This window comes from Lithobates pipiens, unplaced genomic scaffold (genome assembly GCF_037356315.1).
Source record: "Lithobates pipiens isolate NorthernLeopardFrog02 unplaced genomic scaffold, aLitPip1_a1.2 Scaffold_3, whole genome shotgun sequence".
NCBI classification, from domain to species: domain Eukaryota; kingdom Metazoa; phylum Chordata; class Amphibia; order Anura; family Ranidae; genus Lithobates; species Lithobates pipiens.
Window position 1 is genome coordinate 238,048,951 of NW_027507790.1, and position 17,562 is coordinate 238,066,512.

Genomic DNA, 17,562 nt, shown 5'->3' on the forward strand with positions numbered 1-17,562 from the left:
CTTGATGGAAACACTTTAACTTCACTTTAATAAAACAACCATTAACCTCCCTGGCGGTATGATTAGTTCTGGTTTTAGGTGCTGAAAGCGGTACAATTGTTTTGCATGGAAATTTTGCGCTTTATATGGTAGTGCTGTAATTCTTATGAATAACTGTCTTAAATCTGTTCAAACCAGAGTCTAGCAGACATCCCGGGTATGATAACGTTTATAATATAATAAAAAATAATAAAAATTTTCAATAATGTAATCAAATCCTAAAACACTGAAAAAGGGACACTTTCTGGTTGCTATGGACAATCTCCAAATTCCAGGCAGAAAAAACAGTATTTATAATATAAAAGTGCATGCAGGGCACTGCACAGACCACTAGGGACAAAGGGGGTGTGTAATTTTTTTATACAGTACTGTAATCTGTAAGATTACAGTGCTGTGTGTGTTTTGTGTCTTTTTACTTTTTTGAATTTGGTGCCGATCTCCGCTCCCATGCGCCGTAACGGAGCTCGGCGGCATTCGGCACTGTGTGAATCTAGCGGAGGACAGCTCGATCACACAGCGCAGAGGACATCGCTGGATCCAGGGGACAAGGTAAGTAACTCTCCCTGTGTCCTCCCTGCATCCAGCGATGCGATCCCGAGTCTGGCTCGGGGTTACCGCTCGTGATAGTAAAATCCCAACCCGAGCCAGACTCGGGATTACCGCCAGGGAGGTTAAAGAGGAAGTAAACCCTGATGGGTTTACTTCCTCTTTCATTCCCTGCAAAGGTAAAGCATAATGGACTACTATGCATTGCATAGTAGTCCATTATGTGTCACTTACCTGACACAGGAGCCAGCGAAGTCACCGCTGTCCCCTGTAGTACGGCGCATCCATCTTCTCGGTGGGTCTCGCCGCTCCGCCGCTGTCATTGTAAGGGTTTACAACCACTTTAATGCAATTTTAAATATTTTTAGTTTTGCAAATTTAATTAAAAGCACCTGGTGATCCTGTCCTAAAAGTCAGGGTTTTAGGGTAACAACATTGTCCCTGCCTCTCAGTTCTGCACCTTTGGTGTCACCCTGTCATGGGGTCTTCCAGTGGGGGTCTACAAGCAGTTGTGACAACATACATTAACCAGACATGGCCAACTGTTGTTGCTATTGAGAAAGCCTCCTTGAGCTATGCCATTCTGTCACTAACTGGAGTACATGTAGACAGAAATGGATTACAAAGAAGCTGCAGGAGACTAGCAACACTAAAGTGTAACAAAAGTCACTTGATTGGAAAAAAAAAAAAGACGCAAATGGTGATCTCCGCCAAAGTTCAACAGTTGGTTTTTACCGTAAAGTGGAAGTCCAGTCAAAACCTGCTCCCACCCTCACTCTAAGCCCTCTACAATTTACCCAGTAAAGCAGGGGTCTCCAAACTTTCTGAGCAAAGGGGCAGTTTATTGACCTTGACGCTTTAGAGGGGCTAGACTGCAGCCAGTGGAATTAGAAAATGCCATCAATTTGGAGAGCGCAAACAGAGCCCCATTGTTGGCATTCAAGGTTGGAATTGTGTTTATGGGAGGAATGGTGCCCCATCATTGGTGTCTGTGGGAGGAATTGTGCCCTATCATTGGTGTCAGTGGATGGCATGATGCCCCATCATTGGTGTCAGTGGATGGCATGATGCCCCATCACTGGTGTCAGTGGATTGCATTAAGGGTCAGATAAAGGCAAACAAAGGCCACATCCGAACCACAGTCTGGAGAACACTGCTGTAAAGGATATATGTGTATACATACCTAATCTAAGGGCACCATGGTCCGTCACATGATCTCAGAGGCTGCCTTCAGGGGAGAGGAGAGAACAGCAACAAAGGCATTGACTATACCCATAGACTTACTGTGGGGCCTCCACTGTCCCTCTCCCCTGAAGCCAGCGCTGGGAGTTGGTCACATGACTGGACCAGAGTGCCTTTGGATTAGGTAAGTATACACATCTTTCCTTTAGAAGGTAGTTAGTATAGGGCTTAGAATGGGAGTGGGAGCAGGTTTAAGCTTAGTCCCTCTTTAAGGACCACATCACAGGTTAAATGTCCATATATATAAATGTAAAACAAAGAATGCCTCTTGTATTAGGACTTTAAGATGGGAAAAATGTGTACTGGACTGAATTAGGAAGGCAAGATATACAATTTTTGAGCCAGATAGGTTCAGGAGCTGGGCCAAGCTGAAACAATTCCCACCTTAGAAGAAAGTGAGACCTGGAGGAGAAAATGGATGGCGGGGCATGACTAAGGAAGGAACAGGGTCGGGGAACAGTCAGCTAGGTCAGTGTGTTTGGTGGAGGTGTAACCCTTACCTGATTGGAGGCTAAGTCTGAAGGGGCAGGATTCAGATGAGAGGGTCTTTGCGGAGAGGTAGTTCTCCCACATTACAAGGAGAAGGGGCAGCTTCCCACTCACCCGCCCTGGTTTTAGGGGTTACCGAGGTGGATAGGTAAAGCCGCGTACACACGGGCGGACTGTCTGGCCTACTTAGTCCGCCGAAACACATTTCAGCGGACAGTCCGCTCGTGTGTGGGCTTCAGCTGACTTTTTCAGCGTGCAGTCTGGCGGACTAAGTATTTCGGAATTTCCATAATACTGTCCGTCGGACTCGCATTTCGGCGGACAATCCGCCCGTGTGTATGCCAGTCCGCCGTACTTTTGAAATGAGCGGACTGTTCCCGCCCGGAGAAAAGTCCGCTCATTTCGAGCGGGTATCCAGGTAGGCGGGGCCCGTGAAGGAGACTTTGCTGGCCCCGCCGCCTGGTATGGACTTAAAGGGGAACCCCAACGCCAAAAAAAATCGGCGTGGGGGTCCCCCCCAAGTCCACAACAGACCCTTGTCCGAGCACGCTACCCGGCCGGCGGCGACGGCGGCGACGGCGGCGACAGAAGACCGGGTCACCGCCTGTAAAAGAGCTATAAGAAGGCGCGGTGGCCCGGCAGAAGAACCGAAGAGGGGGACAAGACCCCCGAAGTCGGGAGAAGAGGCCGGCGGCGAGGAAGAAAGCCGGACTCCTTCGCTAGCAAAAGAGCTACAAGAAGATAGCGGAGGAGTCCGGCGAGAAGACCCCCGAAGACGGAAGACCCCCGGAGCTGTGCAATAAAGTATTTTATCTCGTGTGTTGTGTTTTTTTTTTTGGTACTTTTATTTTACAGGTGAATGGGTAGGGGTACATTGTACCCCATACTCATTCACATAGGGTGGGGGGCCGGTATCCGGGGGCCCCCTTATTAAAGGGGGCTCCCGGATTCTGATAAGCCCCCCGCCCGCAGACCCCGACAACCAACGGCCAGGGTTGTCGGGAAGAGGCCCTTGTCCTCATCAACATGGGGACAAGGTGCTTTGGGGTGGGGGGCCGCGCGGCCCCCCCTTCCCCAAGGCACCCCCCATGTTGAGGGCACGTGGCCTGGTACGGCTCAGGAGGGGGGGCGCTCGCTCGCCCCCCTTTCCTGGCCGGCCGGGTAGCGTGCTCAGACAAGGGTCTGTTGTGGACTTGGGGGGGACCCCCACGCCGATTTTTTTCGGCGTTGGGGTTCCCCTTTAAGTCCATACCAGGCGGCGGGGCCAGCGACGTCTCCTTCGCGGGCCCCGCCTACCTGGAGACGCGCTCGAAATGAGCGGACTTTCCTCCGCGTGTGTGGGCGAGTCCGTTGATTTCAAAAGTATGGCGGATAGTATGGCGGACTCAGTACTCCGTATTAGTCCGCTCAAAAAGTGGTGTGTGTGGTCAAGTCCGTTCATTCGAAAGTATGACGGACTGTCCGTTGGATTGTCTGACGGACTAAGTTGGCCAGACAGTCCGCCCCGTGTGTACGCGGCTTTAGTGGTTGTATTTTTGTGTCTAAAGTTTTTATCGAGTTTATACAAAAAAAAAAAATAATAATAATAATAAAAAAACAATATATAATGATAATTTACTAAATGGTGTTTGTTGCTCATTTTGTCACAGCAGTTGGCGGGTCAAGGGGTCTTTATGGGGTCAGTAATTACATAGTTACAAAAGTGTGGGGCCCATCTAAGGTATTGCGCTCTCACTTGGTTAGCGGTGGTTTTCCCAGCAGTGAGGTCTCCTAGGGGAGGGAAATATGGAATTATGTGTGATGTCAGGAATGTCTTCAAGGTTGGGGCTCAGCTGAGGACATGGAGGATTCCAGTTAAAATTGTGCCTTAAGGACACCCAAATACCTCTTGTTGTTGGGCATTACATTGTTGAGTTTGCACTTATTGGTATGTTTTAAGGTTATGTTATTTTATTCTTTGGTTAATAAAATTGGCTGCTGTGGCCGCATAAAACCCAAGTCACTCAGTCTGTGTCTTTATTCTAAATTTGTAAGGACCTAGGTTGAAGAATCCTCTAGTCGTGGGAGTAAGTCACATGCTCCTCCATACCTGGAAGTATCAAATCACTTCTTTGCTCTCACTTGATGAAAAAATAGGCAGGGAGTGCAAGAAAGGTAGGTATGTTCTGGGGGGCTTTAAATAGAATATATTTTGTTGCATAATAAAAGCACAGATAAACATTAAAGTATCATCCCTCAGTGCTTAATGAGCACATGTCCTTTCCACTCCACTGCATTAAATTGACCCTGCCTGCTATGAAAGAAAAAGCATTTCATAGTTATGGGCAATTTTTGTTTCATACACATCTCCTTTTGATAGTTAGTAGTCATTACCTCTTTGTCCATTTTGAACCACTGGTAAATAACTATGGGATGACCGGTTGCTACACAGGAAAGCTTGACCATTTGTCCAGACTGGACAGCCACTGACTCTGGTTGGACCATCACTCTTATCCCTGAAACACAGACAGTTGGTAACATTTTGCTTACATAGAAAAATTACAATATCTTGATTAACAAACATTTACTGAGCAACTCCACATTAAACTAAACTAAACTAAAATGAATATATTGTTATTGTGCATTTGCTGGCAAACTGTAAGGTTTGTTGGCTTCTTGCATGCCTCCCTGGGACTCCAGTATGAAGGTATCCTTACCAGATGCCCAGTTCAGCTAAACTGAATTATAAAGTTTAATATTTTCACTACAATGTATACTTTTAGCCAAGTAAATTGAAGAATTAACACCTCTGCAGGCTTCCTGGCACCAAGGCTGTTATTATGTAACTGGAGCAGGGTGGTTAATCCACCTCCATGTCTCCCATCATGTTCTTGGATAATCAACATCAACGGATTCCATGGTGCTAGGATTAAGGTGTCCGTATTTCCGTGTGGATGTTGGCTTCTTATTTGCCTCCATGGAACTCTAGTATCTTCACCATATGCCAAGTTCTGATAAATTGGTTTGGCCACTACAAAGTTGAATGATGGTGTTTTGAATACAATTTACACCTTCAGCCATGTAAATTGAGGAATTAACACCTATGCAGACTTCCTGGCACCAAAAATGGGATTATGTAACTAGAACAGAGTGGTACACCACCTTCACACCTCCTATCCTGTTCTTGAACAATCGACATCAACGGACTTCATGATGTTTGGATTAAGTTGTCTATGCTACCTGTGTAGATGCTGGCTTCTTATTTACCTTCCTGGATTTTCAGTATTAAAGTATACAGTACATGAGAATTTACTTTAAAACAACCCATTCATTTAAAATTTAAATAAAAGGCAAAACATAACATTCTAAATACATTTTCCCTTTTTTGCAAGTGATCACATATTTTCCATTTTCAGCTGCATAAGGGACTCAGAGAGGTGGGGGGTAGAGAAACAATAGCACACTGATCTTTTCTTTCTGTGAATGGGTGTTCAAGGGGGCATGTCAGCACAATTCTTTGCACAGGACAGGCAAGCCGTTCTCATAGCACAGTCAGAAAACTGACCATGCTGGGATGGATGTGCTGTCATGCCTAACGTGGGCAGTTTTAAATAAGAAAGCGGGAGGACTGGCGGGATCACCAGGTATTTCATACAAAGAAAGCAATACAAAGAGAAAGAGATACTTTTTAACAAAAGTACATGGTACAACAGACATATCAGGAATATGAATTGTTGGAATACCATATACCAGTGATGGCGAACCTTGGCACCCCAGATGTTTTGGAACTACATTTCCCATGATACTCATGCACTCTGCAGTGTAGTGGAGCATCATGGGAAATGTAGTTCCAAAACATCTGGGGTGCCAAGGTTCGCCATCACTGCCATATACCATACCATATCATATACCTACCATACCATATCTTCACCAGATGCCCAGTTCGGTCAAATTGGTTTGGCCACTACAAAGTTGAATGATAGTGTTTTGACAACAATTCACACCTTCAGCCATGTTATTTTAGGACTGAACACCTGTGCAGACTTCCTGACACCATGGATGGAATTATGTAACTAGAAAAGGGTGGTCCCTCAACCTTCACATCACCCATCATGTTATTGGACAATCAACATCTACACATTATATGGTGATTGGATTAAGGTGTTTGTGCTACCTGTGTGGATATAAATGTTGGGGTGTCTTTCTAACATTCACTGAAACCAAAGTGGCTTGGAGAAGCAATCAAACATCTTCAATATTACAGAACAAGTCCAGTTGAATGTGACTAACTATTACTAGAAAGGGCACAATTCCTCTCACTGACACCAATCATATGGCACCATTCCGGCTACTGACACCAAAGATGGTGTTCTCCCACTAATAACAATGATGGGGCATTGTTTACTCTCATTGATGCTAGGGTTTATTCCACAAACACAGACACACCGGTCCCTCTAAAGCAGGGGTCTCAAACTGATGGCCCTCCAGCTGTTACAAAACTACAATTCCCATGAGGCATTGCAAGGCTGACAGTTACAAGCATGACTCCCACAGGCAGAGGCATGATGGGGCTTGTAGTTTCACAACAGCTGGAGGGCCGCCAGTTTGAGACCCCTGCTCTAAAGCCTGAAAACATAAACTGGCCCTTCATTTAGCCCCCTGCTGTAATGCAAGGACCATAACATTTGGATTTCGATGGTTATTTGTTGACCTTACATTACAGAGCTTCCATTGGAAGATTGTAACACCATATTGTGTCAGTGGGAGGAAAGGTGCCCCATCATTGGTATCAGTGTGAGGAATATTGTCTGTCCTCTATCTGGCCCTCTTCTGTGCTCCGGTGCCCGCCCAGGGGGCCCTTTAATGCACAAATAGACAAGGTGCAACTTGTTCAACTGTTTTATTATTTTGGGAAATATGAGATGCAATTAGTTATATGTATGTGACTGTTGATTATATGTATATATTATGTTTTTTTTTTCAGTTACTGCTATTGAAGTAGAAGTATCGAAATTACAATACTAACTTATAATACTCAATTGTGGCCATTGAACTTAGCAGTTGAACTTGTTAGTTTATGATGCATTATATCTTGCTTTAATAGGCTTGCAGCCATATGTATTTTAACTATTTGTGATAAATGTTATTTTTATATAAACTAGTATTTATCTGTGTTCCCCTTCATTGCCAGTAAAGTCCAATTTATCTTTTTCTATACAGTTTGAGAAATAGTGCCACATCATTGATGTCAATGGGAGGAACTGTGCCCCCTTCTTGATATCACTGGGAGTAGTGCCCCAAGGGCCAGATATAGGCAGACAAAGGGCCACAGCATTAGAGGTTGGAGGTGTCTCAGCATTAGACTCCTAAAGCAACATAAGTGACTAGCAGGAGACTGAACCCTTTGGTGTCCACCTTAATTAATTCAGTTTGGGGTTATAAAACATACAATTTATAAAACAAACCTGGAGGTTTCAGGAGCTGAACGGCATTAGACTGGCCAATACTTTGTAGAAGATCTGCCAGCTCTTTCGTTGTACATCCTTGGTCTCCTATTAGTCTCAGCAGAGTGCGGGCAGGGCTTCCTTCTGGCTCCATGACTTTTAGAGAACACTGGTGAAGCTCCGTAGAACTACAAATAAGTTAATTTGTTCAAGGTTAAACTCCCGTACTTGAGAAAAGAGAAAATACATTTTATTTCCAGTGAACACATATTTCAGTTATTACATTTGTACCACCCTAAAGCTTAGTGAGTTAGTGTACATAGTTGTTAGTGTAGGCATATTTTAGCTTGGCTGGCAGCCAAGCCTGGGCTCAATCTGGTTCAGGGTTGAGCGACTCAAGGAGGCTGGAAAGACTCAGCAAGCAGCACCTCTGGTGCCTCCCCCTACTTGCTGGAACCCTGGAGAAGCTTCCAGAAAAGTGGGAGGGAGGTTAGGAGGAGCTGCTTGGCATATTGTTGAGGGCTTTAGCCAATCCCCAGCAAAATGGGATGGCATGGGGCAAGCAACCTCATAAATAGTGTTGGGTCAGGCCAGCAAGGGGCAGTTGGGTGGAAGTTGGAGAAGGAGAGGAGTGCAGAGGAAGCTCTCAGTGGCCCTTGAGGGTGCCTCCCTTGTCTGGGGGGGGGGAACCTCAGGCTTGGGGCTCCGGTGCTGAAGAGATCCTCTACAACACACGGAGGAGTCCTGTTCTGGATGCACAGGAGCAGGAGTGAGTTCCTGGGACCCGCGGGCACGCTCCCGTGGCGGGCACACGCGGCCATTAGGGGCAAATTCAAAGGGAATTTGCCTGCCTGTGTCATTCTGCCGACGTACATCTGTGTGCGGCGGTTGGCAAGCGTTTAACCTGCCCCTGCTCTATCTACAGTATGTGGATGAGTTAGGCTTTAACTACTCGCCATCCAGCCTATATATATAAACATTCTGTGGGGCAAGTAGTTATACCAACATCATGGCTGCAGCTATGATTCTGGTAATGTTTTTTCAGCCAACTGTCTGATCACTGTTACAGTGCTGTGGAGCCCCTCCCCCAGCGCCCCCTACGTCGTTCTCACGCTCTTCCATTCTGCCAGGGACCCTGGGACCACTGTAAGCAGGAGGGCTGGCTGCCCACAGAGGAGGTGGCAGAACATCTGTTTCCCGATCTTCTTTGTGATTAATGAAGTCAGAATCAATAGGGATTTCGTCACTTCTGGTTTCAGAGCTGTGTTTCCTTGGCAGGTACAGCCAGGGAAGCATCTGAGCAAATACAATCTGTACTTGATCAGGTGCTTTGAAAGGCAAGGGAGATATTGGGGGTCTAATAGACCCCGATGTCTCAATAAAGAGTATCTTTCACTGCCCAAAGCTATAAGGGGTCTTGTTCACATCTTGTGATAACAACAAAGTTAAGTGGAAAAAGAAAATTAAATGTGTACAAAAAAAGAAGATTTTAAATTTTTTTTAAAACCATCTCCACCCCCATTGTGCTCATGATTACATACAAATGTGCATGTAGGTCTGGCACACATATGTAAACAGTTATTGCACCACACATGTGAGGTATCATCGTAAATGTTGAAGTGAGAGCATTAATTCCATCTCCTGAACTTATGTCGAACTCTAAACTGATAGCCTGTAAAGGTGTTGGGGTTGGCCTGGGTTGGCGTGTCGGCCCTTTGCAGGGAGAGCACTGCTTCCACACAGAGAACAAGGGTCCCACTCTGCAGCATGGTGGCAGGGGACAGGCTTTTCTACTCTATGGCTGCTTTCTACAAACAACAATCTATAAGAATTTAGGAACCTTTTGTTAAGTTCAGTTGGGCTTTAGTAAATTAGCCCCAAAAATTAGGCGTGTGCAATTCGTTTCGTAACAAATCGAAATTCAGCCGAATTTTGCATCTTTCGGACATTTGGATGCATCCGAATGTCCGAAAAAAGAAATAATGAATTTCAACAAATACGGAAGAAATTATAGCAGATATAACGAATAAATTCGACATGATTCGGTAATTTGTTAAAGATCTAATGAAACAAAAGGTCAACTCAAAGTAAATCTTAGAGTCCAATCAGCTGATTAATTTTGTGCTGGATTGCTGGCAAAGTGCATTCCTGAGAACTGAGTTAGAAGGGTGTTGTATTGTATTTTAGCAGAGGAGAAGAGATATTGTGATTGTGTGTGTTAAAATATTCAATACACAAATGACTATATATATACATACATAAATATCGAATTTCAACGAATACGAACTAAATTATAGCGCATATAACGAATGAATTTGACATGATTTGAGATTCAGTATAACAAATATCGACACTCTAGAGAAATAACGAATTATCCAAAAACGTATTAACGTAACATAACGTATATAACAGAACAAAATTATTTTTTAACGAATGACAACGAACCGAAACTAAAAGCAATTTTCCATTGTGCACAAGTCTACCAATAATGTTATGTTTTTTTGGGCAAAGTCTTCCACTCCGTGAAGCCAATCATTAAGCAATAATTTTTTACAGACTAGTGTTTTTTGTTTGTTTTTTACTAGCTGTGTTAGTAAACATATATAAATAAGAATGCGTCTAATTACAGAATTACACATTAACAGCGCTCAAACCATTTACACTGTTCCTGCAGATATTGCACAATGCTCATACACTATCATACATAAATCAGTAACTTAATTGGGACATTGCACTAATTAATGCTCCAAATCACACAAAATGAAAATGTTGCATTTTCCATTTACAGATACATGGTAACTACTAATCCAATTGATGGTTATGTATACACCACCACCCTTAAACGTGGTCAGTCCAAAACACACAGATGCAGTGAAGAGCGATAATCAGCTGTAAAAATCTCCCAATGGTGAAATTCACAAGCTCGTCTAACTGCTACACCTCCACCTTTCCACCTCGTGAGGATCCCCTTTGTGCTTCTGCTTACTGGCAGTTTACATACACAGCACCTTTATCATGCCTTTCAACTGGGTTCAGGTCACACTGAATGCTCCACAGCTCCTTATCAGGGCCCAGGCACTGTTGCGTTAATTATCATATGCAGATACCATGTAGAAATACAAGGGAATGCTCCACATCGTGTTATACCTTTATTGATAAGAAAACCCCATCCCCATAAAATGCAGCTTACATAAAACAAAGTAAAAATCAGCATATCACCATAAGACATCCGCTCAACATCAGTCAGAATACCTCTAGTCAGGCCGCTGTGAGTTCTGGGATGGACGCCAAGTCGTGTCGTGCTGACGGGTGACCCAGACGACGTCATCGCGTGACGAAACGCGCCTCGGGTGGCTAGGACGTGCTGACGCAGTCACGTTGGGATCTTGAGCGAGCGTGCGTTCGCTTGCTGGCCGGCATGCATGCTGCTTTTATTCTATGTTTGTAAGTGTTTCCATTTATTTTACATTAAAGCTATCTATCAGGTTTACACTATGGGAAGTCCCTCTGTTTTTTATTTTTGAGTGACCATTACTCCATGATTGAGAGTCTCCCTGGCTTATCATCGGGTGTGTATTCCTGACCTGCTGTCTTGCTACGTGAGATCTGCTACTAGGACCCTGTCAGGTGTTGTTTGCAAGCTATTGATGCTTGCCATCTGGTAAGCGTGTATTCTTTGCGGTGTCTGCACTAGTGGTGACGGAAGATTGTACGATTTATTTCACATAATATTTCACATAATATTTGGACTAATATTAGAATTTTTCATCTGAGATTTTTTTCTTACTAGGGACTTTGCTCACTTTCTCAGAATTTTTTCCACTTTTATTAATTAATAATATTAATGTTCATTAATCTGTATTTATGTTTTAAATTCTATAGTTTTATTTATTAATTTCACTTTGAGGGTGGGATTATATTTATTTGTTCATTTAAAGTATTTATTCAATAATTAATGTAATTCTTTTTGACGGGACTAATAGTATCAGCGCAGCTACTCTTTCTTTTTTCTTATTTATATCAATTTTATTTGTTGGCAAATAACAGCGGCTGTAGAAGCTATTTCCATTTGAGCGCTTGGGTTCAAGAATACTTGGTGTTTTTGAGGTGTGGTAGTGAATATTGTGTTAGTAATTGGTTAGTTGCTGTGACGGGAACGTGCATCCTTCATGGTTGGCTGGATTCAGCAAAACGTGTCTCTTGAGCTGAGTCTATTATTAATGCAAAAGTTATTTTTCTCTGAGAAAAACCACGTACATTCGGAGATTTAAACCACAATAAGTGGTTATGTGTGAGACGTTTGTTACATTGTACTGCTTCCTCTTCTTTTTCAGTGTACAGGATGTTGTATCATGAAAATTACCTCTGATCCAGTCACTAGCCTGGCCACTAGTCCCTGGGAAGACAACACTGTAGTGAAAGTCTCTAATGCCGCCTACTCGACCAGACTTTTTGACAGCAAAGGTCCGACGGAGCGAATCCGTCCGACTATTCGATCGTGTGTGGGCTCCATCGGACCGGCGGACTTTAGAAATAGAACATGTTTTAAATTTTCCCGCCGGGACTCTGCCAGACCCAGTTCCTAGCGGCAAACCCATTCGTTGACTAAATACGACGCAAGGGCAGCTACAGCACCTGCCCGCGAGAATGTTTCCAGAGCGATCCTATCGGGCTGGTTCTCAGCTGCAGGGTACTGTACATCTCGCTGCAATAGGAAAAACAAATTTTCCTATTGCAGCGAGCGTGAGAGAGAGGTCCCTTTTAGGTCTGGTATGGATTTTAGGGGGAAGCCCCTATGCTGAAAAAACAGCATGGGGGGGCCCCCCTCAAAATCCATACCAGACCCTCGGATAAGGGTCTGGTATGAACCTTTGGGGGACCCCCATGCCTTTTTTTTGGCGTAGGGGGTTCCCCTTAAAATCCATACCAGGCGACAGGGCTCGCAAGGTGTCAATCTCGCCGATAAAAAGCGGCGAGATTGACTTCCTTTTCTAGTCTCGTCATAACTCATCACGTTAAAAATGAACGGACTTTAGTCCATGTGTGGGCAAGTCCGTTCATTTGGAAGTCTGCTGGAACTCCGTCGGGAAGACCGGCAGACCTAGTCTGCCGGAAAGTCCGGTCATGTGTGGGCAAGTCCGTTCGTTTGAAAAGTCCGTCAGAACGCCACCGGAATTCCGGCGGAAAGTCCACCAGACCTAGTCTGCTGAAAAGTCCAGTCGTGTGTACAGGGCATAAGGTCCGATTCAATCTTTGAGGAGCATACACCTTAATGTGCGTTACTTTAGGGAAGCCTATAGAAAATAAAGCGCTACCAATGCATCCAAAATGTATCAAGAATCAGACCTGTCCTAGCTTTTCTAATTCAACTCACTTCAACGCTCTGCCAAAGAGTTGCCATGGGTTGTGGAATGCTACAATACAGGTGCGATGCCTTGGTGCACTGGGGTGCTATTTATAATGATGGGTGCTGCAACACAACAACATGCATTATTGCACATTTGACCACAATGCAAAAATGTTTGTGTCATATTCAATCAGGCTAATTCAATAACATAATCTAAAGAGCAAAACAGTCAGCTATATCCGAGTTCACCCCAGAAAAATCAGAGGTTGTTTCAGACTGGTGACCAGTACACCTATGAATGGCTCTGATCTGAACTAAAACCCACATCATATGCACGATGTTTAGAGCCAATAAAAGTGGCTCTGTACCTTGTGATCGCTGTGAAGAAATTACAGCCATCACAAGTGTAAACAAGCCTAGTGTTTACAAACAGTCAGACCATTCACACCAGGCAGCTCTGCTTCCACTGTTGTGAATTTGGATGAATGTAAATATAGCAGGAAGAGAAATTACAGTAGATCAAAGGTAAAGATAGGTTGTGAAAAGTGCCACTGACCCCAAATGATTTTGGATTTTTATTTTGAAGGTGGGGGGGTATAAAGTGTCACTGATCACCAATGATTTTGGATTTTTATTTTGAAAGGGGGGGGGGGTATAAAGTGTCACTGATCACCAATGATTTTGGATTTTTATTTTGAAAGGGGGGGGGGGTATAAAGTGTCACTGATCACCAATGATTTTGGCTTTTTATTTTGAAGGGGGGGGTATAAATGTCATTGATCACCAATGATTTTGGATTTTTATTTTGAAGGGGGGGTATAAATGTCATTGATCACCAATGATTTTGGATTTTTATTTTGAAGGGGGGAGGGGGGGTATAAATGTCACTGATCACCAATGATTTTGGATTTTTGTTTTGAAGGTGGGGGGGTATAAAGTGTCACTGATCACCAATGATTTTGGATTTTTATTTTGAAAGGGGGGGGGTATAAAGTGTCACTGATCACCAATGATTTTGGATTTTTATTTTGAAAGGGGGGGGGGGGTATAAAGTGTCACTGATCACCAATGATTTTGGCTTTTTATTTTGAAGGGGGGGGGGGGTATAAATGTCACTGATCACCAATGATTTTGGATTTTTATTTTGAAGGGGGGGGGGGGGTATAAAGTGTTACTGATCACCAATGTTCTTGGAATTTTAGTTAAAGGTGGAGGATATAAAGTGCATCTGACCATCAATGATTTTTGAATCTGTGTAATTCCAAGTGATCATTGTACTAATATGATCGGGCTCTCCTCTCCTACTGGTCATCAGTGATTTTTGACTTTTTTTTTTTGAGGTGGTGAGTAAAAAGTGCCACTGATCACCAATGATTTGGGGATTTTTTTTTTTTTTTTAAGGTGGGGGATATAAAGTGCCACTGACCACCAATGATTTTGGAATTTTTTTTAAAGGTGGGGGTTTAAAGTGCAACTGACCATCAATGGTTTTTGAATATTTTTTTTTTTTAGGTGGGGAGTGTAACGTGCCATTGACCCCCAATGATTTTGGAATTCCAAGTGATCGTCGTAGTAATATGATCAGGCTTTCCTTCAGTGTAGATGAAGAGCCTGGTCACACCACTACCACGATCCCTTGGATCCCTGAGACTGAGGGAGTAATGCTGCGCACACGACGACCGGACTTTCCATCAGAAAAGATTGAACGGAATCATTTCATCGGATAATCCGATCGTGTGTGCGCTTTATCTGACTTTTTTATTTCAAAAATTCTGACGGACCTAGAAATAGAACATGTTTTAAATCTTTCCGACGGAATCGATTCCTATGGGGAAAACCGTTTGTCTGTATGCTATACCGACAGACCAAAAACGACTCAAAGGCAGCTATTGGCTACTGAACTTCCTTTTTCTAGTCCCGTCGTACGTCATTGCGTTCTAAACGAATGGACTTTGGTGTGATCGTGTGTAGGTATGTCCGTTTCAGCAGAACTCCGTCGGAAAGACCGTCAGAGTTTATTCTGATGGAAAAACGGTCGTGTGTATGTGGCATAAGTGAGTTACCCACAGTAGCCGCCTGTCAGCAGGACCGGCTTGCTGTGCCCACACCTCTGTGACAGGGAGAGAGAGACATTAAAAGGAAATGAGCGATCGCCTGTGGAACGGTGATGGTAGGAAAAGAGATCTGACAGATGCTGATACAACATACTGGAATTGGGTGAAATTAAAGGTTTATATAATAAAGTTTTTTTTGCTTTTTTTTTTTATGGTATAACACCATTTAAAGTATTTTTTATCCCTTTCTTGGTGGACTGCAATATATATTTGGAGGCAATGGGGTTAATTTACTAAAGGCAAATAGACTGGTCACTTTGCAAGTGCAGTAGTTCCAGATCTTAGTAAATGCTGTTTTTTTTTTCCTTGCATGTGATTGGGTATTCTTTGCAAAGTGAAACTTCAGCTCATTTAATAAGCCCTGGAGCAACCGCACTTGCAAAGTGCACAGTCTATTTACCGTTACTAAATAAACACCAGTTTATGAAGATACATATAAGAGGCTCGTTGCTGGAAAACCAGTTTTATGAGATCTTCGTGTATGTAAGGCTCATTGAACTCTGGTGAGTGCTCCCGGAATTTTATGATGTATGTAAACTTTTTTTTACAAAGGTGTTTTCTTTTGTAGAAGAGAAAAGGAAGGATACACCCGTCGTTACTAAGGACTGCCAACTCACAATAATGTATTGGTTGCAAAGAAGGGGAAAAGGGTTTACTTAACATTCTTTCTCTCTTTTAACACAGGATTATTTTATGATTAGACATTGTACATGTATGGGTATTAATGAGGTATAATCTACTGTGTATAGTTTACTATGCTATTTATGATTTAAAGCCTTTGTTAACCACTTAAGCCCCGAACCAATTTGCAGCCAAAGGACCAGGCCCCTTTTTGCGCTGCGTTGTTTTAACTGACAATTGTGCGGTCGTGCGGCGTGGCTCCCAAACAAAATTGCCATCCTTTTTTTCCTACAAATAGAGCTTTCTTTTGGTGGTATTTGATCATTAGATCCTCTGCGGTTTTTATTTTTTGCGCTATAAACAAAAATAGAGTGACAATTTTGTAAAAAATGTAATATTTTTTACTTTTTGCTATAATAAATATCCCCCAAAATTATATAAAAAAAAATTTTTTCCTCAGTTTAGGCCGATACGTATTCTTCTACATTTTTGATTTAAAAAAAATCGCAATTAGCGATTATTGATTGGTTTGCGCAAAAGTTATAGCGTTTACAAAATAGGGGATAGTTTTATAGCATTTTTATAAAAAAAAAAAATTTGGCTCTGTACCTTGTGATCGCTGTGAAGAAATTACAGCCATCACAAGTGTAAACAAGCCTAGTGTTTACAAACAGTCAGACCATTCACACCAGGCAGCTCTGCTTCCACTGTTGTGAATTTGGATGAATGTAAATATAGTAGGAAGAGAAATTACAGTAGATCAAAGGTAAAGATAGGTTGTGAAAAGTGCCACTGACCCCAAATGATTTTGGATTTTTATTTTGAAGGTGGGGGGGTATAAAGTGTCACTGATCACCAATGATTTTGGATTTTTATTTTGAAAGGGGGGGGGGGTATAAAGTGTCACTGATCACCAATGATTTTGGCTTTTTATTTTGAAGGGGGGGGTATAAATGTCATTGATCACCAATGATTTTGGATTTTTATTTTGAAGGGGGGGTATAAATGTCATTGATCACCAATGATTTTGGATTTTTATTTTGAAGGGGGGAGGGGGGGTATAAATGTCACTGATCACCAATGATTTTGGATTTTTGTTTTGAAGGTGGGGGGGTATAAAGTGTCACTGATCACCAATGATTTTGGATTTTTATTTTGAAAGGGGGGGGGTATAAAGTGTCACTGATCACCAATGATTTTGGATTTTTATTTTGAAAGGGGGGGGGGGGGTATAAAGTGTCACTGATCACCAATGATTTTGGCTTTTTATTTTGAAGGGGGGGGGGGGGTATAAATGTCACTGATCACCAATGATTTTGGATTTTTATTTTGAAGGGGGGGGGGGGGGGTATAAAGTGTTACTGATCACCAATGTTCTTGGAATTTTAGTTAAAGGTGGAGGATATAAAGTGCATCTGACCATCAATGATTTTTGAATCTGTGTAATTCCAAGTGATCATTGTACTAATATGATCGGGCTCTCCTCTCCTACTGGTCATCAGTGATTTTTGACTTTTTTTTTTTGAGGTGGTGAGTAAAAAGTGCCACTGATCACCAATGATTTGGGGATTTTTTTTTTTTTTTTAAGGTGGGGGATATAAAGTGCCACTGACCACCAATGATTTTGGAATTTTTTTTAAAGGTGGGGGTTTAAAGTGCAACTGACCATCAATGGTTTTTGAATATTTTTTTTTTTTAGGTGGGGAGTGTAACGTGCCATTGACCCCCAATGATTTTGGAA

At 42.9% G+C, this 17,562-nt stretch overlaps 1 protein-coding gene across 3 annotated transcripts in view; it reads right to left on the reverse strand.

The window, feature by feature from the left end:
• The window catches only part of MALT1 (MALT1 paracaspase), a 183,101-nt gene that overhangs the window by 112,043 nt on the left and 53,496 nt on the right, over positions 1–17,562 (reverse strand). For all 3 annotated transcript variants that reach the window (XM_077462918.1, XM_077462919.1, XM_077462917.1), the window contains 2 exons: positions 7,761–7,927; positions 4,690–4,811 (listed from right to left, as the gene is read on the reverse strand). In XM_077462918.1, the coding sequence (XP_077319044.1) occupies positions 4,690–4,811; positions 7,761–7,927 (289 nt within the window). The remainder of the gene's footprint in view (positions 1–4,689; positions 4,812–7,760; positions 7,928–17,562) is intronic.